Raw genomic sequence first — 25,805 nt, 5'->3', positions numbered from 1 at the left:
CATCAGAATCTTGAGACTCTGAAAATCTGTGTTTTGTGAAAAAGGAAGAACCAAAGATGGCTGACTGCTCACGTCTGGATACAGGCCCCGTCACGAAAACACAAAGCTACTTTGTTGTCATAATAGATAAGGCGCGGTTTACACGGGTAATTTAACCGCCCCACAAGAGCGGTGATGATTTGTTTACGTTCTATTTGAGCTCTGACAGCATGCGATTTCAGGAAAAGCGGTCTCGAGATTGGCTTACACGTTCAATTCAGGTAATTTCAACACTTCCGCACCAGTCAAACAACTGACTATAATTATTATAACCCTTTTGCATTAAAAAGAAAAAAAATAAATACAGAAAAGCCAGAGGGTCGGGGCAAGATGCGCGTAAGAAGTAAAGGTTACACAGATTCAATAACATTTTCAATGTTATATCAATCTGTGTTAAAGTTTACTCATGCGCCGATTCGAAACTTCAACATCCCCCCGGGGAACCCCGGAGCATTTAAACTTCTTAACACAGGCCTGTGAAAATTCCCATTAAATCAGACCAATGTAGTGGTCAAATGCCTCCCCCCCTCCCCCCCTCCCCCCCTCCCCCCTCCAAGGAAGAAATGTTTCGTAAATTGTGAATTCGAAATACAGACTTCAGTGTATTTTCCGGAAGTCACGTGATGTTGGTCTCGACCTCGTTTTCGTACATTATACCTTCAAACACACATGCATGTATTGAAAGAAACGCTCTATAAACCTGATAATTATAAATATATTATACCCATTTTCAAATAATAAGCCCTTTGGGCCTTCCCGTATACTTAACATTGAAAATCTGGAGAGAGAAACAAACATTTAGCAAATCGACAACAATTTTTCCTGGTCTGTACTCTTATCGACCATAGAAATGACCTCAAAATGTTCAAAACTCAAGTGGAACCGCGAGCCGCAGGCGAGTGGTTTCACTGCAAAGTATTGAACATTTTGACGCCATCTCCATGGTCGATAAGGGTGCAGAATGTGGAAAATTGTTGTCGATTTGTTTTTAACAATAACATTTATTTAACAGCTTTTGACGTCCATTGCCCTTGAAGCGGATCGGAAAATCGCGCGAGACTAAGAGAAAAACAAATTGTGCCACCATCACGTCATTTCCATAGTCTGTACTCTTAGCGACCATAGCTCTCGACCAATCAGCGCGCGAGAAATCGCTCAGTTATTGCCCGAATTTATACTAAAGACGAGTTATCCGTCTAGACGGATTATCCGTCGGGCGGATAATCCAAGTATAAATCCGAAGACGAATTTTGACGAATAATTTGTCTACATATTTATAAAGATATATAGATATATTGCGAAAATATAGAAACCAGTCCCTCTCATGTGGCAACTTCGTCAAAAAACCGTCTACGTTCCGTCTAGATATAAATTTAGAGACGGATAATCCATCTAAGACGAATTATCCGTCTGCTGGCACGTCTTGAAGACGTGCTAACAGACGAACCAGCCTCAGAAGAATTTTGCTCCATAATACGTCTTAGCCCCGAATTTATACTAGAAACGGATTATCCGTCTGAGAAGGATAATTTGTCTCTAGTATAAATTCGGCCATAGTAAAACACTCTTTCGACTGACGCTACTAGCCATAAGCAATTCCGATTTTTTTTGTTATTGTTCTGGGCGATGTCAGTAGAAACTGTCCCAAGTTTTTTTGTAAACTATTTTTCCTCCCTTTGTTTAATCTCAATTGATATCGCTATTCATCGACATTCTTGGAAGTGAGTGTACCGCAGGTATCTCTCCTCTAGGGCGTTTGTGCAACGGAGAGACGCAAACGACATTATATCACTTGCAAGCAAAGGGACTTGCTATGTCGGCAGTTCGCGATGACCCTCGAGAGTGTTCTAGCAGCCTGCTAAAGTAGAACTGGTTTAGCAAGAGTCCTTGAACTGCATTTCGAACGGTCGTTTCGATACAAGTTTATTCAGTCGAGGTGTATATAGTTTTATCTACTTGGTTTAATTAACTAAGAATATTCACCGATAATGTTTTTTTTGTTCACGCGCGCGCAAACGATTTCCAGTATCAAAGCTTTAGATCCATCGAAGATCAGAACACAGCGCAGGAAGGTATGTTAAGAAACCATAGATCCAGAATGAAAGAAACACAGGAATAAGGAATTCACCAGTGTGACCGGGAGTCATAAACGTGATGGCAAGAGTTATCCATATCCATGCAAAGCCTCGTGATGTGGCATTTAGGAGTGGCGTAGAGTATTTGAGCTGATAAAGGCAGGATGCCTGACTGGCCAGACGGAGAACGGCCTAAAAGCAAAAGGAACAAGGCACGGACATTATCTCCTTTACTGACCATTTTGCACCTGAAAAAAAATCTTTTCTAGTTTCGTTTCGCCCTTGCCTTTCCTTCAGTTGTGCACTTGGTAAGATAGTTTAAACATTAAACGTTTAAAATCTGCAAAATGATGTCTCTCCCACATTAGACTACGAACAGTAGTCAATTATTTTTCACGTGAGAGCACGCATGAGAACGATGGAGGAATTTTTCGCTCGTTGCTGGTGGCTCAGAGGAAAGAAGGACAATCGCTCACAAAACATTAAGAAATATTAACCATCCAAACGAGCGGAGTACGGGTAGCTGGGTGCCAAAATGCGAATGGGCGAGTTTTGTAACAATTTGAGTTTTCAACAAAGAATTTCTCATTTAAAGGAGTACCTCCATGTAACATAAATGGCTTAAATTTTCAATGATTTACGGAGATGTTATAAGTAACAACTCAGTCCAAGGAGAGACAGAGTAAAATATCTATGACACAGGGCAATACCTATAAACAGGTTCGCCTTAAAGATTATAATAATTCAAAAAACATTATAATTATTTTAACAACTTCTTCCATTGTTTTTGTAACCAGTATTTTCACACCGCACCAACTTACCAGAATAAGCACACCAATAACGTGATTGACCTTTACTCTTTCAAAGAGCTCTTTTCCAAGCAATCGCAGTTCACCCAGCAGTAAAGCAATGAAGGGAAGACACATAACACAACTAAAATTTAAATGGTATAGCAGCTCCGCTAGTGTAGCCTACAACAAAGGCAGAATAACCTGACTCAGACAAATAACATACAAATGAAGTTTGGTTAACTGGCCTCCGATTAAGCAGCAACTCTTCATTTGGCAGCCAGTTGACAGACTGAGAGCGTTGGCCCCGGTTCCCAAACGTTGGATAGCGTCATCCACAGGATAAATAATCTCTATCCAGGGGATAAGTATCAAGGAAACCAATCATTACTCTATCCAGTGGATAGAGATTAATCCTCTGGACAGCGTTATCCACCTTTTTAAAACCCTTTAAGCCCCAAGAGTGACAAATATCAATTTTCTCCGAACATCAATACATCATCAAAAGAAATGGTTATGAGAATACCTAAAATGATCACCAAAGGGAAAAATGCTTTGATCTCTGATCAAATTATTCTCAACTAGTTAATTAAGGGAATAGAGGTAAGTCTAGAGAATTTGATTGTGGATGCTGAGGCATAAAGAGTTAAACTATCGGTACGTGATCATTAAATTTTTTTGTCCCTTCCCCAAAGTAGCCTGCATAATTGGGAAATCGTCTATTATATAGGCTCGATTACCTATCGCTGCTCGGGAAATGAGCCCATGCTCCGCACCAGAACAGGACTAAGAGAGCGAAGGAAATCGAGCCTATCCAGTATATTGCACAAACCGTAACTACATTGCCTCGCAACAGACTCATGTGTTGCCAAGATGTTGTGTAGTTCACCCAATGTCTTCTTGGGTCTAAGCACCTGATACACTGTATTTCAAACTTTCCAAAATTTTACCAGTGTGATGTCTCATGCTGACCATGAACAAGCTACCCTGTGAACAGGGATGTATTTCTGGCTGTCACTTCTCTTAGTCGCTTACTTTTCCGGTGCAGAAAAGCAACGACAGGAAACACATCTGCATTCGCAGGCAATGAACAGGCATGACAAAACACCCTCTTAAACATAGAAATTTTCAAGCTTTAAGAGTTCTGTTCATGACTAACATCCAATTGCAAATTTTGGGCGACAACCTTGGGCATTTTTTATAGCATTAAACTGGCTTTCAACGCCTACACATGTAGATAATTATAAAGTGCTCAGTTTCAGGACTTTAAAAACTGTTTCAGAAACTGCAAAACACTGAAACTGGTTTTACATGTACTGCTAATAGGTCAGATGTTTTAAGACCTTTAAGTTAGCATTTATCTCTTAAGATAATATAAACAAGTTTGTGAAAGGATTTCCACAAGGTTACACACTGCTTTATATTCATACAGTAAAACGTATCCTCACAACAACGGTCACCTTAAGAACGGAGATCAATCATGGAGGTGGCAATCATAGAAAACGTAAAACAAGAGTGTACAAGTGTATGTATACACCAGCATAGAAATCAAAATGTGGCTGTGAATAAATAAAATTAGTACATTCACAAACATACCTGGGATAGACATTTCTTTGCATGGACTGTGAAGAAAGCCAGTGAAACAGCCATCATGAAGCCAAAGACTCCATCAGTAAAAGACATTTTGTAATAAGCATAAGGATCTTCCATTGAACAAAATAGCACCATGACAAATGCACTTGACATGACCAGTAAAATAACAACCTTGTCAGGGTAACACTCGCGACTTGTCAGCCATGAAGCCAAGAGAATGGCAGGAGGTGTTAAGGCAATGTAAACCTACAAGAAGAAAAAACATTGAGTTCCTGTCACCTGCTACATGTAGCCTGTGCACACACAAAACTTAACTCTGGTTAAGTCCACCTGCGAAACAGCATTAAAATCCTTGTTCTGGCCCCCACCTGTGTACCCAGATTTGAGTACCAGCATGATTGGCCTGATAAAAAAGCCATTTTGATTTGCCAATCAAAATGAAAGGAAATTCCAAATGCACTTCTGGTGATCTGTTGAGCCCGCTGGGGACTGCTTCACAGACATTACCAACCGAGGTTAAATTACGTCTGCAACACAGGCTAGCCACTTGCTTGCTCCATAATATGATTGTAGTTGCATATTGCAATTAAGTGGCCTAACAACTCTCTGTTCCATGTTAAACAAACACTGGCCCTGCTACAATCTTAAGAAAATTTCCTCTTGTTGAGAAAATGGGACACATCAAAATGAATACAATAACTAAACATGTACATGTACAAGAACAAAATAATAGGTTTGAAGGAAATAGGTTCCACTTCACTGCGAATGCATTAATTTTATTCCTACAGTCAATCATGAAGACTGTACACCTGATCAAATCTGCCAACTTCTTTGGAGTCAAAAGAGTCAAAAATGTGACGTACTTCACCGTGTATTTATTTGAATAGAGTACCAAGAATTTTTTAGAGGGCCTGATCACATCAACTCATAGATATCCAGAGCCAACCTAAAAATTTTCTGGTGAAGATGTTCTGAAAAGTTCTGAAGTTCACAATTCTGAACACTGCTTTCCCTTCTTAAAATAAATTAAAGATTTCCATCAGGGGAGAGTGAAATCTTTACCTTGGACTTCAATTTTGTCATATTTGTTTCAGTTTATTCTAAACTAAAACTGCTTTCCAAAAATATGCAAAGCTGTGCTCTAAGGAAAATTGAAGGGAGCCCAATGCTCTAAAGCTGTAAAATCTGGGGTGCCCAGCATAATTATGATTTGTATGAAAAATCTGAGATTTTCTCATCGCGCGAGGGCAAAAGTTAAGCGCCAGGAGCCACCAGGTTCTGCTAGAACACAACCCTGATATGTCAATTGTGAACTGGCAAAAGTTATCCTTTTATCCATATACATGTACACTTGCATGCAGTCATGCCTTTTACTTCACAGTTTATGGGCAAAATTTTTTTAGTGTGATCAGTTTTTGTACAGTCAATCCAGGACTCTACAGACAGTCATCAGCCATTAAGCCAAGTTATTGTGGCTTTTAAATTGTTGTCCTCTGTATTATAAGCAGCTTAATTACTGTATTTTTAGTTGCTGCAGTAAAAACTATAGTCTGACTATTTTCCCGATATGTTGTATTTGACATAGACGTACCTTAGCCCTCGGACGTACATGTAAAGTCATACCCCTAACGAGGCACAAGGGGGGGTTGATGGACACCCCCCCCCCCCTTGAGTTTTTGATATGTTGCAATATTTTGAAACAATTTTGCCTTCAGTTGAAAGCCTTTGGTCTTCTCTACAAGATGAGGTATATTTTATGGGTGCTGCTACTGCTGGAAGTCTGTGACATCACCAAACATAATCGCCATCTTGGATTTTATTAAGAATTAGAAATCAGGTAAAAACAGTGAGAATGAACATGTAAAATAACACATAAATAATTACTTTGCATCATTTTGTCCCCAGGTTTACTTTTATTACTGAAAAAAGCATGCATTTTCACTCAAAAATGGCTTGACCACCTGCTACTTATGATGTCATATCTCATAACCATAGTAACTGACAATCATTAAACTCGTCTCAAAATGCATGCAAGGGATAAACGAACAGCTACAGAAAACTTCAGGTGCTGATGTTTTATCTTCTAGGAAAAAAAATCAGAAAAACCTTAAGGGAGTGGGGTGGCAACCATACCCCCTCCTCTTCCCATGTATGTCTGAGGGTTAATGCAGACTGTAAGGGTTAAAATGCTCTTACTGAAATTCTCCTCAATAAAACTGTCCATATTCATGATTTTCTTTCTTTACTTTCAAACAATGTTTGCCTCTCATCAATAAGTCGTTTGTACAGTGCTGGTAACTGTTGGCTATGATTCAGTTGCGTTTGTTCTAAGTTAGTAAACCAGTTTTCTAAAGTAAGACATTGATAGTAGTCTGTAGAATATGTTATACATGTTGCAGAGTCCCAGTCAATTTGATGTTTCGTCTGTAAATGGTGCTCAGCAATGTGATTGGTGACGTCACCATCGCTCGTTTGTGCTCAGTCAGTCACATGCTTAGGTTTCTTCCGGTTTCACCATGTAAGAAGCCTAGCAAAATAATGTATGGTGATAGTTGTATTACGGTATAAATGGAAACAAAAATATAGTACACATCACAACAAGCATTTTATAATTTAAATACCGTAAAAACTCGTGTATAAGCCGCACCTTTTTGCCGAAATTTTGAGTCAAAAATCGAGGGTGCGGCTTATACACGAGACCATTGCTCTCAAAGGGAGTAAACTGGCTTGTAGGGGTCACAAATTGAACTGAAAACCTTCAGTAAATAAAGATTAAACATATTGAAACCTGTCGTTGATCATTGCTTTCAGTAGAAGTGGTGGCTCCTAAAGGAGCCGTTTGTTTGCATCTTCAGGTTCTATACCTGAATCTTGCTCGCCAGTAGTTCTTTTAAGCGTTTCATCTGCGCTTTGTTTGAGCAGTTAAACTCTAACTGGCACGGAATCTCCATTCCTCCGCACAGCTGCTTACAGTGTCGTCTGCGACCGATCACTTCAACGCTGATTTCCCCACTACGTACAAGAAAATACCACGCTATTCAAGAGAATTCGCGAGGCAAATGGCTGACCGTTTCGTCGTCCTTCACTACTTTCACGGCGTGTTTGTCCATTGGGTTGTTAAACTCTCGTTTAGCAACTCTCGTTTCTCTGGTGTCCAGACTTCCCTTGTCAAATAAACGCGTGGTTACTAAGCAATCGTTTTGTTGCATTCTCCAGCGCTTTATTTTCGTTCCATCGTTCCATTTTCATTTCAACTGTGGGCTTCAGCAATGAAGAGAACTGTTGTCTTTCCAAGGAAATGGGGAAATTGATTAAAGAGAACCTTTTAAAAGGTATTTTCAGAGTTGATTAACTTATTTAACATGTCACTGCAAATACACAACATTAAATTTCCTCAAGTTTATTTGTGAACATTTTGATGCGCGAACAAACGATCACCTTTTTTACAAAAGCGCATTTTTGGTTTTTTTTTTTTTCAAAATCATGCTTGAAAGTTGGGGGTGGGGCTTATACACGAGTGCGGCTTATACACGAGTTTTTACGGTAATTGTTTTGATCTTTAGCAGCTGAAAGATAAATGTAGTACTATAAGGCTGGTTTTTAATAGTGACGGAGTCAGAGTCGTAAGCGGAGTTGTAAGAGTGCTTATGACCTAGTGAAAATCGAAAATCAGAGTCATAAGCCGAGTCATAAGCGAGGAGGAATGTGTGGTTCCAGAAAATATCCATACCACAAAAGTCAGTACTCCTGGCCATAAAGATGAGGTTAACATCATTAACTTTAGTGTTTCTGTTTTTCACTTATCAGCACGTTTTCAAAAGATCATAAGCTCTACACTTCTGATTACGGCTCTACCTCCGACTCCATTGCTAGTGAAAACCAGCCTTAAATGGCCAAGAAGAAAAATGTATTATGTGGTTAATTAAGGCCTTATTCCAGTCACCCCTTCATACATAATAATTATCATGACTCTAATTCAATACAAACCAAGTAAGATTCTGAGCCTCCTGAACTACCATAGTTTCCATGATTAAAATCCACTGAAAACAATGTAACAACTGCTACATGTAAGAAGAGAACAGGAAGAAAATGGCTTGCCTGGCTCCTGAAACTAAAATGAAAAGCAACAAGTTATGGGAGGTGTATAATGCCCTGCAAGCTCATGTAAATTATTCTTCAGTTACTTTTTTTTAACCTTCTACTTCTCCCTCCTTTTGCCATCCTTAGCAATGATTGTTTTAGCGAGAGAAACTTGAAATACTTACTTTATTTTATTTATTTTATTAGATTCGCCAATTATTGGCAGGGTCACCGCAACAGCTTGATGCCAATTACTGCGGGCCCGTAACAGTCCCTCCCCCCATGAGAGATAGACCACCACTGTAGCTTAACAGTAAAAGTAATTGTCACATTTTGCTGAAACACAAGGCATTAAGCTCTCAATTTTTGCATCACAGCTTCTCAACAAAGGACCGATAAGCAGCACAGTTCCTAGCACATGAACTAATCTATTTTTCTTCCCTAACTGATAGTAAAATAAATTATTTTGTTGTATCGTTTTCAAAATTACTGAAACTTTGATCTTGAATGAATAGTAACAGCAAAGATACAAATGCATAATATGCATTACACGTAAAACAGCTTTCTAGGCCCAAAAAAGCGCTGGGCCTTTTCAGAAATGCAGGGCCCAAGATTAACTTTTTAATAAGGGCGCCAACTGGCGATCAAGTTTTTTTTTTCTCTCATCTCCGCACTTCTGTCATTCCACAATAACCGATGCTGAATGCTGACTTTTTTAGGGTAGGTGGGTGGGGAATGGGCAATTATTATGACTTGCAATGCAACACTGGGGTATTGAACAAGCACTCACAACAAAAATAAGCCACAACTGCCAACAAAAAGCTTTGAGTAGATTGATCCAAAACTAAACTCTTTTTTTTCACTAAATTAAAGAAATCAAAAGAGGATTCTTTCAAACCTAGCTGATACAGTTGGTTACTCTATCCAAACACAGCTGCCTAATTCAACTTTTAATGAACCCCTGCAGCTTAACAGCTTAGAATGCTCCAGCCCAAGAAAGGAAAACTGAACCTCAATGCCATTGTAATTGACATTAGGCTGGGAGGAGAGCAATAATTTTTTTTTGTTTGTTTGCTTGCATGCTTGTTCAAGGATCTCCGGGAAACAACAACAACAACAACTGTCTCTGGTAAAACACAGTAAAACATGTTTAATTAAACAGGCAGAGTCAAGCTCAACACTGAACATCTTAAGCCTTGAGATGGAGAATGAAGAAATTCTTGCAAGTTTTCCCACACACAGAGCTTAATAACCAAACATAATTTACCATAACACACTCATTCATTCATTCATTCATTCATTCATCCATTTATTCACTCATTCTTATCGGTTTATTCACATTAATTTACAATAAAAATGAATGAATGAATGTAATATCAGTAAAAACACTAAAACTAACCCTTCAGCAATATTATTTTAATTGGTGCAATGGACATACCACATTTTATCGTAAAATAAAAAATGCACAATCGTGTCACCATTTTTATGAAAAAAGTAAATAATTTGCCCCTTACTATACACACGGAAATGCTGAAGCTATCAGACATTAGTATATACACACTCAGTAATCTTGGCGATTTAAGCAACCTGATTGGCTCGCTATCTCGAACTATTCAACAATATTCACCTCCTAGCGAGTGGATGAGTGAGCTCGTTTTTTTCCCCATTTTGTTAGAGAAAGATCTTTTAAAAGTAGACAAAATCCAAGGGTTGACTTTTTTTCAGGCAAGAAAAGACTTCAAAGGATTCAAAACGGCGTTTTTTCATTTACTGTTGTTGAGTTTTGTGGTCGATGGATTGCTTACAACTCCCGTTTATTCGCCTAGAAAAGGCCGTTTCATGAATGCAGCGTTTCCTAACAAGAAAAATTTGGCCCAAAAACGAAGTTTATTTATGACAAACAAATTTGAAAGCAAATGTTTCCAGAAATTCTACATTTCAAGTAAACACGAGAAAGAATGCTACATGAAGACCACATCCTACCTCAAGGAGCCGAATCGCCATTTTTGTCAGAACTTCATGCGAAGAACGACACGACAAACGTTTTCGGTTATATCCTTGGCAAGTCAACAGAAAACAACAAAGCTCTTCTTTTCTTCTCAGGTAAGGAAACAATTCAAACTTTAAGCGGTTCCATTTAAGTCATTACGCTGTTGTTTGCAAAGTGATAAGCTTGTTAATTGCCATGTTTGAAAATTCTACAAAGATCTATTTTTAAACTGTTGCATGTCTAGCTGACCTGATCTGTCAATAAAATCGTACTTTTTAATGGTTTTCTCTCTGATTTTGTTGAGATCACTTCGTGTGTATATACTAAAACAATTATTATTCTTTTCAATCTCGGTGAATAGTGGCTTTAGGAATATTTACCTCGCGACTTCGTGGCTAGGTAAATATTTAGTCACTATTCATCTTGATTTCAAAGAATAATTGTTAAATATCCATCAAGAATAAAGAGTGACTCGATTCCCTTTGCTTCGTTCTTTAAGCATTCCCACAAATGGTCGGGGTTTTTCAAGTGCCCATAACTTTTATTAGGTAGTGGTTTTACATAAATAGTAAAATTTTGCGTTTATACTAACCTACGTATGCGCCTTCGTCCCCAAAATCTGAAGAATAGAGCAATCACACAACTTTCTAACCAGTAGAAGGATATAGAGGCGTTTGAACCTATGAACAATCTGAACTGAAAAATGTTCTCTACGATTAAGACAATAACAAACAATGTGGTGGATAAATATGTGTAGAGATAGCTGTAGTCTTTGGGATTCTTTTTGTGTATAGAATGTTCGTCGCTGTCCTGATCGGCGGATTTTGGAGATCGATTGTCCAAAGTATCACTATCGAGTCCATTAAAACGACTTGTATGTTCATTCAAGACAGTTCGCCCAGATCGCTCAGTTCCATTCTCGATTTCATACACATCATCGCCAGATCCCGAAAAAGTTCTGGCTCGAAATGTCTCCATAAGGTGAAAAAACAACGCAACTGCAGATGGACGGTTGAGAAACGAAAATTCTCTTCAGTGAAGTGAACGACGTTGGCGTGTTGGCGTGACTTCATGTAAAGCGCTGGTGTTGCATTCTGGGTATTTAGGCTCACCTTCAGCGGAGGCCTCGGGAACTCTAGGAGGAACAAGGAAGTATAAATTATTATTTTAAGATGATCACAAATTAACACCAGAGAAATAACTCTAACATTGTATTTTTTTCTTAAACGTATTTCTTATGTTCATACACTTTTTAAGTTTTGTATTTCATCTATCACGTCTAAAATTCCTTTTTAACTCTCACCCCTAGGCCTACCCTATGCCAGTAGTTCAAAATCTCCCAGCGGGGGTAGGGGAGAAGTCGTCCGTTTCTTGATCAAAAATGGCGCCTTTTTATTTGAAGGATCGACGATATTAGCGACTTTTATAATGACTAGTGTTTCGAAACCAAAGGCTACCGCAGATGACTTTGAAGAAGAAGCCGAACGAGCGTTTCAGCGTGCTTCCGCTCAGCAAAACCATAAAGGAGATGAATTCGATTTCGAATTTGAAAGCGCTTTTCAAAGTACCACTCCATCTTTTCAAACGAAACATTTACCTACCACATTAAATGACTCCCGTGACAATTCAGATTCTTCCCACCGTCCTTCTCAGCTCCCAGTTAAAACAGAGGGATTACCAAGCAGTCTTCCATCAAGTCAAGGGTAAGAACATAATGACAGACTGTTTTAATTTGAAGGACTTGTTTGTGTTTCAGTATTAAAATATTGTACTGCTGCTTTCTCGTACACACGTCGTTATATTGAACGCGTGATGGCTGTTTGGTAACTCATATATTTTGTGGTTAAAAGTTACTGTAGATCTCATAGAAAAAACTAAGGTGAGTTCATTTAAATAGAGTCAATAAAGAAAGTAAATTACTTTTTTGAGCTTCCTTGTTTTGAATTGAGCCATTTGCTCAAGCTCCTGTTGCTTTAGTAAGCATTTTTACGTTCAAAGAAGATAAGGCGGTAAGATTTTCGCACTTTCTATTTCACACAAATAGTTTACGTTATGGGGCTGGGTGGAAATATTAGACCGAACAGCCGCTAAACTTCTCTATGCTTCAATAAAAGTTTCATCCTAGTGTAACCTAAGCACTACCAAGTAGAATTTGCTCCAAAGAAGAGTGGGGACGTTCCATGTTGTACCGGCCCCAAGGATGAAAGGTTTTCGAGCAAAGGGGTTCCGATTTTTTCTTCAATTAAGCCGACAAGATTTGGACCCCTTGGACAAATTTTTCAAAGGTGCCAACAACACGTGAACTCTTTGGATTTCATAATTCAAAGTGTGCCAACAAAAATTAGAGGGCTCTGATTTCCATCATTTTTAGCAGGGGGGGTGGGGAGGGGGAGGGGAGTTGTGCGGATAAAAAATGGAACGTCCAGTGATAAACATGTCAAAACTTTGATTGGTGACAGTTTGTAGAGAACCCTCATTCTCTAAAAACAGCTCAAGTAAGTTCAAAAGAAAAGTGACTAGTTTAATACACTGAAAATTAATGACAAAGAACAGAAAAATAACTAATGTGTGGAGAAAGTTCAAAAACTAAGAAAATTTCCATTACAGATCTTAAAATGAAAAATGACTTTGTGTAGAAAGCCATGATCAGCAGTGGTAGGAACAAACGCCTCAAAAATGTCATGATTGTATCCTTCCTTAGGCTTATGTATAAGATTGCACTGCAAGAATAAAACTGTAGTTAACTTGAAATATCATGTCACTCGCCTATTTGCATGCATTTTCTTATTTTTTTTCTCTTATCGAGAGACAGTCCCCTAAAAGTAATGTGATCTTAGTTTGTTGCTGATACTCCAGACATTAGCCAATCATAATATGCTTTGTGAAGGCAATACATGATTCATTCACTCTGGATTTGGGACTAGTCTCTTATGATTTCATCTCAGTCTGCTGTCCCCTTTGGTTCTTGGGTCACCAGGCTTTTCTGCTCGAGCATGTGTCACCTCACCTCACCTTTTTATTATGTCTTATTAGAACTAACCTGTAAGGAAAATGCAAAATTGCAAAATTGGTTTGAAAAATCAGGAGTTTAAAAGAGTGGGGATTTCAACAAGTCACATCTGGTTTACAATAGTTATAGTGTTTCTTATTAGAACAAAGAAGGCCAATGTACAGAAGCCAATCCAAGGGAGCAACTTTCAGTTTGAAAAATCGGGAGTTTCCAAAAATCAGGCATTCTAAAACTCAGCATTCCACTGTATGATATATTTTCTTTTGGCTGCTCAGGTCCAGTGCATCAGAAATCAACAGATATTCTGCCAATCCAGATGTTGCTGGTGAGTCTGAACTAGGGGTACGATCTGTCAGTCCAACGTCGGGGTACACAAGGCCTGGTAAACGGAGGAGAAGATCTGATAAAGACAGCATTCCACCAGGGGTTCGCAAGTTGCCTTCTCCTCCAACAACACTTGAGCAAGCTCAGATGGAGTGGGATCTGGTAGAGACTGTACAGCCAGGTACTAAATGTAGGCCTTTTACTAATAGTTTCCACTGCAAAGTGAAGGTTATGGATGCAATGATTTAACAAAGAATTATATAAATTACAAAATCCTCTTTTGAGCTTCACTAGACAGATGAAAAAGGGACCCAGTCCTTTGGATGCACTTAATTGATTTTGTGTAATTTAACTACGTGTTACCACTTACTGGTGTTGTAATTATCTGTAGGGCACTCATTTGTGATTTGTGTCATATCCTAATCAACCATGCTCCTAACTAAAAACTTTGCCCAATCACCCACAAAGCAAACTGACAGCCAAAAGTGAATGTTCTAGAATAAAAACAACAGGTGGTCTCAAACGCAAAAATCTTGGTGGTTGTTAGTATTCCATCAAGATTACCATAATCATCTACGTCAAATTTTGCTGTTACAATGTACGTATGAGGAAAAAGTTTACGTGTGAGCAATGGAGTGAGTGAGCGAGCATGAGCGAAAGAATGAATTTGCCATTGTGTTCAATAACCCATTCATTATGCTTCCCATATTCACTGGTTTAAAAAAATTACCTTCAATCTTTGCTTCTATCATGTATAAAACTTTTTACTACCAAGGAGGAACGGCTCTACAACATTCTATCAGGAAAATAACTACAACAAAGCCTGGATGTGCAACCCAGCCAAAACATCGAATTTATTCACTGTAGAGTTCCAGGATTAGATTCACGTATAACCTTCACTTGCTTTCGAACTCTTTGGTTGCAAAAACATGGCTCTCTACACAAAACAGTAATTTTTCCACATTCCACTTTATTGACAATCAAGTGTTCTATAGGATAAAATATTTACTTTCCCCTTCCAACGATAAAAAGGCGTGTTTTCCTTCTGAAGCAATTGACTACATGTAAAAAACAAAGGGCCTTGATTCAAGTGCCAATTTGGTGATATACAAAGTCATACATATTTACATCCATTAAATCTCAAAAGCGGCTTGCTTCTGGCACAGGCAGCCCAGGCTGGTCAGGTACAGTGCAGACAGCCTAAAATAGTGTGCAGCGAAACCTGGTGGCTGTGCAACAATTAATTTTCACCTGTACATGACTTAGTCATTAGTTGTTGGTCAGTCAGTCAACTTGCTGTGTGGAAAAAGTTTAAATTCAAGGTCTGCCATTTTCCTTTTAGTTTTATGGCAGCAAGTACATCCACACATTACAACTTCACGCCGATTTAAGTGTGTATTTCAGAAATGGGCATAACCGCTGGATTTTGTACCCTGAAGGCTCAATTTATTCCTCCGGACTTTCCCTTCGAGAGTGCTCGTTTTGACTCGGTTCAAAGGAGGTGAGATTTTATGGCGGAAGACTCAGAAGCGAATTCAAAGGAATTGAACAATGGCTTAATTAAGCTGCCCAGGGCCGCGAAGATTTAAAGCTATTCTTTTGTTCTAAGTGTGTCAATAAAACTACAGAGAATTATCGCACATATTGCGGTAGAAGTTTATGGATTTAAGTCTTTCGCAAAACTTCTTCGACTTGGACCCGTATTTTTCAAAAAGGAGAATTTTGAGAGCTTCAAAAAGAGGTCTTGAACGAGAAATTTCGACCACTGTGGACCGAGATTGGATTTTTTTTCTTGCCGAGGTTTCGAAGTACAAAGCAAGCCGCTGAAGCATTTTTTCTCACCTATCGCTAAATAAAATCCGGCCGAGAGTTTATATCCATTCATTCAGTCATAACAGTTATTCATTTCTCCAGAGCAGTGAAACTATACAAGCGTTTCTACAAAATTATTTTGAGGAATTATGAACTCCGCAAGTTTTGATCTGTCGATTACAGGTCTTGTTTTGATTTTAGATATTTCTCGTCTCACTCGACTACTCCGCGAATCAAGTTGTCATGCAAATCGGTGAACTGACAATATGCGGTTATTTCGGGCCCTGCAGTCACGTAACTGAAACGCAAGGTTTTGTTCAACAAAAAAAACTGAAAGGCAAGGGAAAACGTCCAAAAAAGTGAAATTACACTCTAATAAAACTGTGTCATCCCGTTAAATGCATTCACCGCTTGCGTTGTTTACATTTTGAAAAGAGTTGTTCGCTCTTGATTGCAGAGCTACTGAATGAATAAAACGTTCTAATAAATAACTTATTTATTATTCTTAACAAATTTATCAGGCTGTTTCCTTTGTAATAAGGTGCGTGACCGAAAATATGTTATGCAACCAGAGTTCTCGCCACGCTTAAAAGACTTGTAAGCGTTCCCACAGACTGCAGCAAATTTAACAGGCATGTCCGAGTATATTAATGGATAAATTTAATACTCATCAGGTAACAATGGGGATTAAAAAGTCAATCAAGCAACAAAATTCAAAACAAAAGAGACATATCGCACCTAAATCAAAGGAATTCCGCTCGTGGATTCTTCGGAACGTAATCGACAATGGCAAGAACAATAGCCTGAATATATGAATACTTGATAACCCCAAAATTTGGGGTACACACTTAAATCGGCGTGAAGTTGTAATGAAAAAGTAACAAAAAATGTAGATAGGACTCATCAATAAAAAAAAGTGTTTTAAGTTAAGTTTTTTTTTTCAGTTCATTTGCCCCTCAGTCTTCTCACCAGGATTTTGCCTTGGGGAGTCCCAGGGCTCCCTCTGTTGAGAAATAGGAGCCCTGTAAGAACATATGAGAGGGACAAAGTATGAATAACCTGAGCCCGCACTCCAAATGATCTGTTACATGAAGTACCTACCTGATCCAATATGGCTGACGGGGTGTTACGATGCATGCACTAATCTTCACAATGTACATGGGACCAATGAAAGTTAAGGAAATAGAAGAATTCTATTTAAAGATTTAAAGTCTTTTATTATTAAAGACCTTAAATCTTTTGATATCATGTTTTTTATTCTTTCAACCAAGCAAAATGCTGGGGTGTTAGGTTGACTATTAAAACTACTTAACTATAAATGTTATAAAGTCCATTTGACTCATAGCATGCCTCTGTGCCCTAACAGGCACATCTTCTTGGCTTTTTATGCACTATCTCAGATTTTCTTACGGGAATCCTGTAAGGCCATGGTCTGGTGAGAACACTGCTCCCTTGAATTAAGGCCTAATTGCCGCTATTGCTTTAGCTATAAATTTGACTTAAAAAAAACACAGGACTTGTTCTGAAGAGTTGAGCACTTTGCAGGGCCCTACACTTGACTGCAAGAAATTAATGGCTTATCTTTTACCACTGGCTTTGTTTGTGTGGTGAACTGTACACATTCTCAATAAATGGTGTGGCCATTTACAGTTATATGTCATGAATGTATCTTTTCAACCAGTTTTAGGGCTTTTTGAACAGATGAAAAGAATACAGAATAAATTTCTTAAATCATGATCCTGTTCATTTATTAAAGAACTTAGTTGTTGTTTGTTTGATGTGTTTGTTGTTTTTTGTTTGGTTGTTTTTTTTTTCTATTTTAGGTGGTTAAGTTGCTTGGTTTTTTGATTTCAGGTTAAATTTTTTTAACCTAGGCTGATTCTCAATTTCCTTTGTCTCCTAGCCCTAATTATTCATGAATTAAAGCTAGAGGACAAAAGAAATTGAGAATCACCCTCTGAACTTAATTTTGACCTGTAACATCTATTCTAGTTTCATTTAATCAAAAAAATAGTGGGTAACTGCCAGTTCATAACCAAATTTACAATAATTATTGTGGGCTAAATCTGAAACCAAGCAAGATGAAGAGAATACTGAGTTCTGATTGGCTACTCAAGCAGCTAGAAAAATGTCTTTTTTTGGCCATGCAATAAATCATTTATTGGCCAAAGCTTGTTTTGTCAAGATGCCTGGATATTGGCCTCATTTTTTTTTGCGTTTTTAGTGAACTTGACTTCATCTTGTTCCTTTAAAATGCAAAACAGAGCTTGGCCAATATCCAGCTATCTTGACTGCATGCTTGGTCAATAACACTTTAAACATCTTTCTCTTCTAAAGAAAACTACATGTATGTTGAGATGGTTTGTCCTTCCATCTTTTTACCTGCGGACAAAATCCTATCTTATTTAATACCATTCAAATCAAACCTCTTTGGAGAAACTTTTCAATGGTACTACATGTACCATTACTGAAATATATTGATTCGAGATGGGTTTTTTTCTTAATTTTTTACTTAAGCCACTCATAGGAGTGAAAGGGTTAAGAAAGAGGATGGTAAGCCTGTGATGCCACATTTACACCAGTGACTGTCTCTTGTATTTAATAGGAAATGGCCAGGCTGGTAGTCGTTCTCCTCTCACTACTTTCCAGGATGCAGTGCGTCATTGTCAAACAGCAAGCTATCTTGAACAGCACATGTCGCACATCAAACCAACAATTAAACACCGTGGCATGGCTGCTGTGACCAATAAACTGTTTGGACCTCCGTCAATGAACAGTAACCTTCATATGGAACGAAACCTCATCTTTGCACTTGCACTGTGCATGTTCAAGAATGATGAGCCCATGCACAATCATGTGCTGCAAACCATATATAAGAAACTGACAGGAACAAAGCTTGACTGTCCTCGCTATGGCAACCACTGGGAGTTGATTGGGTTTCAAGGTGCACAGTTTACATGTATATTTGATGCATGGCAAAAATGGCCATAACAAAATCAAATAAAAGTCTCAGTTGTTAGCAACAACATTGAAGAGAACAGGAAATTTGTGTACTTCCAATTTTATTGACACTGATTCCGTGATGAAGACGGTGTTGTTATGAAGAATTTTGTTTGATTTACTTGAATCTATTTTCACATGCTTAACGTAAGACTATGCTCTAAGGAGCCCAGTGTTCTGAGCCTGTGTAATCCACAGTGCCTACATATGATTGTTGTGTTGAAACTGAGACTTGTTTAACCTTCACAGGGAATACTGTTTTGCATTGCTCTAGGAAATCTTGTGTGGCATAACGCAACCTGTAGATTAGTCAGTTATTTGCCAGCAGATAACTAACTAATATGCAGTTTGGGCTGTGAATTCTTTATCAAGTTTTCGCCATGTTTGCATGTTGGATGCCCAGCAGATATACTGTAGTCAACTTCTGCCTTCTTGCGAGAACAAGTGCAGTGATGCTCATTATGATTATCAATGGAAGGTAATGCGTATGATTTAACGTATTATAAAATTCCCTCTATTTCTTTAAAGGACTCGACCCAGCAACAGATTTACGTGGATGTGGATTTCTTGGTTTACTGACAACACTTTACTTAGTGACAGAACATCGGACACATGGTCTCGCTGTGGACATTTACAAGCTCTCTCAACATGAAACACAGAACTTCCCATTTGCCATCATGTCTATCAACATCACAAGAATAGCACTTCAAACACTCAGAGAGGGGAAATTAAATAAGTGAGTAGTCATTTTTGGTTACAAGCCATTTCCTACAAAGTCATTTCGCTAGACTACAGTTGATTCAATCTGTTTCGTTGTAATGTACTTTATGTATTTGCATCGATAAGAAAAAGCCTTTAATGTAAAGACCTACCCCAACAGAGACAGTCGCCTGTGAGCCAGTCCGGAAAACCGGGATAGCACGGTTCGTGTCTTATTTTTCCATGAAATGTTTGTCGTGTTTATTGAGATGGCGGGCTGGGCCGCTTGCGTTTAGGGTCGTGAATCATTGAAAAAGTCTTAAAATTTGCATCGAGATTTTTCAGACCTGGAAAAAGTCTTGAAAATAGCGATAAATTCTGGAAATGTGGGAACAATTCTGGAGTTCTCTCTTTCAGGGAATGCAATCGTCGTAGTCAAGTTCTGCCCATCTTTGCGGAGTTCTACGCAGCAATTTACCTTCATATCTACCAAGTTTGGAAGCATCAGCATAAGACTATCACTGACTCGGGATTTGTACTAAGGGAAGCAGAAAAGCTTGCCAAGAAAAGACCTCGTGAACTTCTCAGAAACTTGGAACGGGTGTTGACAGATCGTCAGAGCTTTATAAAAGCCGACGAAGACAATTTTTCTCCGAAAGCGAAACAACAAGTTATTATGGACAGATTTGCGGGAGTTTGTGACTTGAAAGTGGACGAAGAGGAAGAAGTTCACTTAGTGTAGAGTACTCACAAAGAGAATTCCAAGTATACGACAGTGGATTGTCGGTCGTTTATAATCAGACGCAAAAAAGCCTCTTATTCTCAAGTCCATTCTTTAAAGACTAAGTCACCATTCCAACCACGTATAGACGCTACATTACGCACTTAACTACAGAATACCTGATACGAACAGAGAGCCCGTTTCTGCTGCGACAAGGATACTGCTGCATGATTTTACTTTTGGTACATAAAATGAAATGTTGTGTTGTAACCACAGGTAGATAACACTTTGTTCGCGTAGCCGTTGTTATTGAAATCTGAGCATCGATGTATACAGTGGTATAGAAGAAATACAGAGGATCTTTGCAATGGTTCCAACTTGCTCCAAATTTAGATCTGGAAGTGAATAATTCAATAAAAGTTTAAACGAAATTTTAACAGAGTCGTGTGTCATATTTTATCCCCGTTCCAAGCTGTTTGTGAGGCGGTGAATATGCAAGGGAGTTTCTGTTTACCAAAAACGGCGGTTTCCCGCGCTGTCTGAAAATTCAAGCAAATAATCGTGACAGTACACGCCAAAAGGCCTAGATCTTTGTTGTTGGCGCCATTTTCCAGTTGCGGTCATGTCAGTGACCGTCCAATCGGAAAACTGTACTGAGCGTGTCTCTTTCATAACCACATTCAAGGACAGCATTGGCGGATTTCCCCATTAAGTTACCATATGCATGTAAAGTGGTAGACTAGTTATAGTGTATTTAGGGCCCAGATCCCCTTTATTCGGTGAAGGAATGTCTCTGAGTGTGGTTGTCAAGGACCAAGAGTGTATTGGCTGAATAAAGCTGATCGTTCTGCCTTAAATCGGTCTAATCATCCTTTAGGTACCGACTAGATCGGCACACGACATTTATTAGCGACGAGGATTAGCAGACCCGAAAAAGCTATTCAGCGGAAACTTTCGCTAGAAATATAGATGATGACGAAAGACACCACATTAGAACCTGCAACTACTACAGAGACCAAAACAGGTTTGGGCTGCGAGTGGAAGCTATGGTTGACAGCGTTCGATTATTTGCACACGGCAAAGGTCTAAGAAAATATCAGGGGCACCCAACAACAATTTTCAGAAAAATATCTGTTCGGAAGACGATTTGAGATCTAGAATTTTCGGAACATTTGTTGTAAAATTTCTTGCTTGCCTGCCTCCCCTAGGATTTTCGAACATATAAAAAATGGTATAATTGCCCATTTTTAACGGATTTTTACCCTAAAAAGGTCATCTAGAATTTTGGGAGCCTTTTTTCTGGCTGAAATTTTCGAAAAGGCGAGTTTTGATCCCTATAATTCTCGGATCACTAGACTTTCAGCTAGGAAATCCGAACAGATGAAAAATTTTTAGGGGATAAAAATATGCCTTTATCTACCGTTTAAATACTAAAATACGTTTAACAATGCTATGTTTAAGTGGTTTTGAACTATATTCTCGTTGGGTGCCCCTGAAATATAACAGGCAAAGGAAACGTGCATTATTGCCCCATCTGAGGGAACTGATGTCCAAAATAACTTCCTTACACTCCCGAACACTGGAGACGCGAAGGATTACCGGAAAGCGGTCGCTAGTTTGAACGCATACTTCGTCCAAAATTCGGCACCACGTACGCTAGGTACAGTTTCAGTCAGCAAACACAAGCACCAAGGAAAGCAATTCGACAGTTTGCGATCACACGTAGGCAAGCGTCGAAAGATTTCAACCACTGCAAGGGCACGGAAGATCAAATTCACGATGAAATTCTTTGCAAATGCACCATTACCAGTCACGGTTGGGGGTTGTAAGCTGAATATGATCTTCGATTCCAGAGCGGGCACCAACATCATTGACAGGGAAACATGAGAGTGGATGCAGAAGAACAAAGTTAAGTGTAAATCAGCTCGCACAAGTAGCAAGGAAACTCAATGCTTAAGCACCTCAGACACCACTCCATGTGATAGGATGTGTCCCTTATCGAAGTTTCTGCAGGAAGAGTTACTTCCAAGTTCTGTGTGATCAATGGTGAGGGAGATCACCTCTAAGTGAGAGGCACTGTTACTCGTCTAAAATTGCTTAAGAAAGGGAAATGGAGATTCAAAGACCATCGGAGAGGTCCTTCAAGGTAAGTAACCAAACTTTTTCAGCTGCGTCAGGAAGTTGAAAGACCGCGCAGCATCATGACCCAGTTGTTCAGCTATTAACCAAGCCAAAGCGGAAGTGTTGTGATCTCAAGACATCAGTGAGCCTGTACAAGGACCCACTACAGGGTCAACCCAGTCACCGAAGTCGGGGGATGATGTCCATCATTTATATGAGAGGAGCCATGGATAATAGAAAGAGCTAACGAAGCAATACGAAGAGCCAGACACCCGATCCTCAATGTAAATGAGATTACTCAGAGCATCAGCGGCTGCAATGTCTTCACCAAACTGGACCTTTTAAGGACTATTTATAAAATTAAATGGGGTTATCACCAGATGGAACTCTCTCCTGAGTCCAGAGAGATTACAACCAACGCTACTTACTGCGCATGCGTTCCGTTCAGATATAAGAGATAGCTGTTTTGAGTTATTTCTTCCTCCGAACAGTATCTTTCAATACAAGTTCCAGACTGAGCACTCGCAGGTGAGGGACAACAGCATTTTAGATGGCATCATCGTGAATGATCAAGACAAGAAAGAGCACTATTCGTGGTGGGAGAAAGTGATCAAGAGATTAGAGGAACGTGGGTTAACAAAAGCGCCAGTTCAGCATGGCAGGGTATTATCCGGGACCGGAATTGGCTATACAGCCGAGAAATTGAAAGCTGTGTAGGAGACGAAAGGGCGCTGAACCGTGTCAGAAACCAGAAGGTTTCTTGGACTTCTAAACTACTGTAGCCAACTTAGCTTATACCTGATCTGGCGACAATCTTTTCCCTCAAGACTTAAAAATAAAAATATTTGAGGAAACTTCCAAATATCGTTTTTTAAAATATTGCGAAAGAAATGGTATCATTTGTAAAGAAAGAATGACCGCATCCAGGACTTCGCTCAGTGATTAGGAAGTGCTCAGTGATTAGGAAGTGAACGTGAGATGGTTGCCGATTGTACACAGTCTATTCTAAGGGCTCAAAATTACTTCGTAGCCAAACAATGTAAATGTGTCTAACAAACACGAAAACTGAAACTAAAATTATCTTAAGAGGCAGGTTGGCTGAGCTGTACCCGTCAAGTGTGGGGTTTTGGTTATCAAAGTCACGAAACACCCCTAAAAAATGTTGACATGCGTAAGGAACTTGCTTCGCAGTGCCAAGTTATCAAATCAATGTAATAGTGAACGAACAGAGTTTCAACGAAGAGTAAACGAGCAAAGGTAAAGAAAATAGGTAAGAAGGAGACTTTTAAAGTAATACGTTTTCTTGCTCAGTTTACATAGAAAGAGACTTCAAGGCACCATTGTGCAATTAACTTAAATGTGCTCAATCACATTTTCCGAGGGAAGGATATTATATTTCATCGTTAATAACTAGTTTTAAAATAACAACTGATAACTCACATCCACAGAGACTAATATTTCTAAACCTTAAACGCTTACATTTTCCCCTTTTTGCATACACAAGTGTAAGAACCAAGAGTATGTCAAAGTTATGTGTTTTTCACCGATCATCTCACTTTTAAAAAACCAAGGAAAAGCTTTTTTTTATTATCATTAAACTCACCCGATAAGGGTAAATCTGGGGGAATGAAATCGTTTTTGACAGCATTTCGCCAGCAGTAAAAATAAAACAAAAATTTTAGGCTAGAATTCAAAGCTCTATCACATGATAAAGTTCGTTTTTATTCTTGCTTCGGAAGGTTAACTTTCTTATTTAATGCAGTAGCTCTTTTTTTGATTGTAGAAATGGTATGTTCAGAAGGTGGTTGGACAAACTGTTCAAGTAATTGCATTCGAAGACGCCGTAAAAGTTTTTCTGGTGTTTCCTATTCAAGTGTAGCATTTAAAATTTACTTATTTTTCTCGTAATTTTGCTTCTAAAATTTTTGATAGTCCCGATCATATCAATTCCGACACCTCTGTTAATTATGCGTTAGATATATCATTCATTGTTGCTTTTAAAGCTCTTACCCTCTTGAATTACGCGATTTTTACTTAATGCCACATTTTTTTCTTAGTATAATATAAGTGTTTAAATCATGTCTCCAAAACCAAAATAAAGTCGTGGAAATAATATCCATTCCACGAGCCCAATTTCAAAAGTAACTTGGAGTTATTTTAAATCCCAGAAGGAAATAAGACGATTACATTAACATCTGCGGAGATGACCACGCGTTTTCCCTTTATCTCCGCTTTTATGTGTTTAGAGCTTCCCGTAATAAACATCTTCATTAGCTGAAAAATTCCGGTGGTGCAGTTATATAAATGAATGTTGTTTTGTTGAGGTAACGCTGCCGTGGCAAGGGGAAAACGAAGAGCACGCTATTGGAATTCTTATTCAAGGTAATTTTAAATTATTTCAACATCCCTTCCAATTTCATGACAAAACAATAGGTCGATGCGCCGTTGCCATTTGCAAACGTGCAGAGGGACCAGTATCTCTGATCTAACACACAAGCATAAATTATTTCGTGAATTGAAATTGTTCTATTCGAAGCTTAAAGTAGCCGGTCAAATACTTATGAAACCAAAGATTGATTTCATATTGAATGTTTTTTTTTAGAGGGGGGGTGGGGGGGGGGGGGGGGATAGCAAGAAGACAAGTTTCAAGTTTCAGAAATTGTCAACCAGCATTTTGCTAGTATACTACAATGCTCGCTCTATGCGACTCTATATATGGTGTTTCTGTCTCCGTCGTCAAAATCTTCTAATTGACGTTGAAGTATATGGGTATTCCTTTCAATGGACTGGCAAGTTACATCTTCTAATTGACGTTGAAGTAGGTATTCCATTCAATGGACTGGCAAGTTACTTTCCGTAAGGTGGCCATTTGGTCGATGCGAGAGCAAGCCTTTCTAAAGCTTGAATGCCGAATTCTGTTTAGCGTACGCTGCCTGTTGAAAACGATAAAAGTAACTATGATTCGCTATGATATAAAGTAACTATGATATTCATTGTTGTAATTTTTATTATTTAAAGCAGTCTGCAATACTCTGTTAAGAGTGAAGACTTAAATAGGTAAATGATCTTTTTTAGCATCTGACCGTAAATCAGTGATATCTCTCTATTCCTCCTTCTTAAGATTTTCAACAATCTGGCTTTTTTCCAGTCATGTGGCATCCTCTCCTCTTAGGAGGAGTCTGGCGAGCATGTTGTGAGAACGTAAAGGCAATTACTGTTTAGTACTCGTTCTGTGTATAGAGCCCCCTTTTCGATCTCTTATGGCCTCGGATTAGTACCAAGCCATCTTGATTCCCCATAATTGACAGCATATACCTCGTCATTCCATCTACTATAATGATGAATCTTTTTGTCTAGTGCATGGTTCTTAGATTTCACATATGTATAGTGTTGTATGCCGGGATATACAGATTGTTATGTGCTAGACTAAGAAGGATTGTGTAGTTTTGGTGCTTAATGTGGTCGAAATCTGATTCAATCGGTTCTGACTTAAACGTGAATACTTCAAACTCTGCAATAGACAAGGAAACTGGGACATATGCGGAGAAAAGAT

General features: G+C 38.7%; 2 protein-coding genes across 3 annotated transcripts; one reads left to right on the top strand and one right to left on the bottom strand.

Annotated features, from left to right (window-relative positions):
* Positions 1-592: 592 nt before the first annotated feature.
* Positions 593-11,628, bottom strand: LOC140940632 (uncharacterized). 2 transcript variants are annotated; one of them, XM_073389621.1, is made up of 5 exons: positions 11,158-11,628; positions 8,483-8,606; positions 4,499-4,741; positions 2,936-3,085; positions 593-2,306 (listed from the first exon to the last, which is right to left on the bottom strand). In XM_073389621.1, the coding sequence occupies exons 1-5, from the start codon at positions 11,541-11,543 to the stop codon at positions 2,076-2,078; spliced, it is 1,134 nt and encodes a 377-aa protein (XP_073245722.1). In that variant the 5' UTR covers positions 11,544-11,628; the 3' UTR covers positions 593-2,075. The 2 variants fall into 2 exon arrangements, with proteins under 2 accessions (XP_073245722.1, XP_073245723.1); XM_073389622.1 differs by lacking the exon at positions 2,936-3,085.
* Positions 11,629-11,926: 298 nt separating this feature from the next.
* Positions 11,927-20,508, top strand: LOC140941696 (ELMO domain-containing protein 3-like). Its single transcript, XM_073390709.1, has 5 exons — positions 11,927-12,268; positions 13,851-14,080; positions 18,317-18,655; positions 19,240-19,447; positions 19,828-20,508. Exons 1-5 carry the CDS (start codon positions 11,994-11,996, stop codon positions 20,150-20,152), a joined length of 1,377 nt encoding a protein of 458 aa, XP_073246810.1. The 5' UTR covers positions 11,927-11,993; the 3' UTR covers positions 20,153-20,508.
* Positions 20,509-25,805: the final 5,297 nt, after the last annotated feature.

The sequence above is a fragment of the Porites lutea genome, chromosome 6 (genome assembly GCF_958299795.1).
Source record: "Porites lutea chromosome 6, jaPorLute2.1, whole genome shotgun sequence".
Lineage (NCBI taxonomy): Eukaryota > Metazoa > Cnidaria > Anthozoa > Scleractinia > Poritidae > Porites > Porites lutea.
The sequence above is the reverse complement of the archived record's forward strand: the minus strand, read 5'-3'. Positions and strand labels throughout refer to the sequence as shown.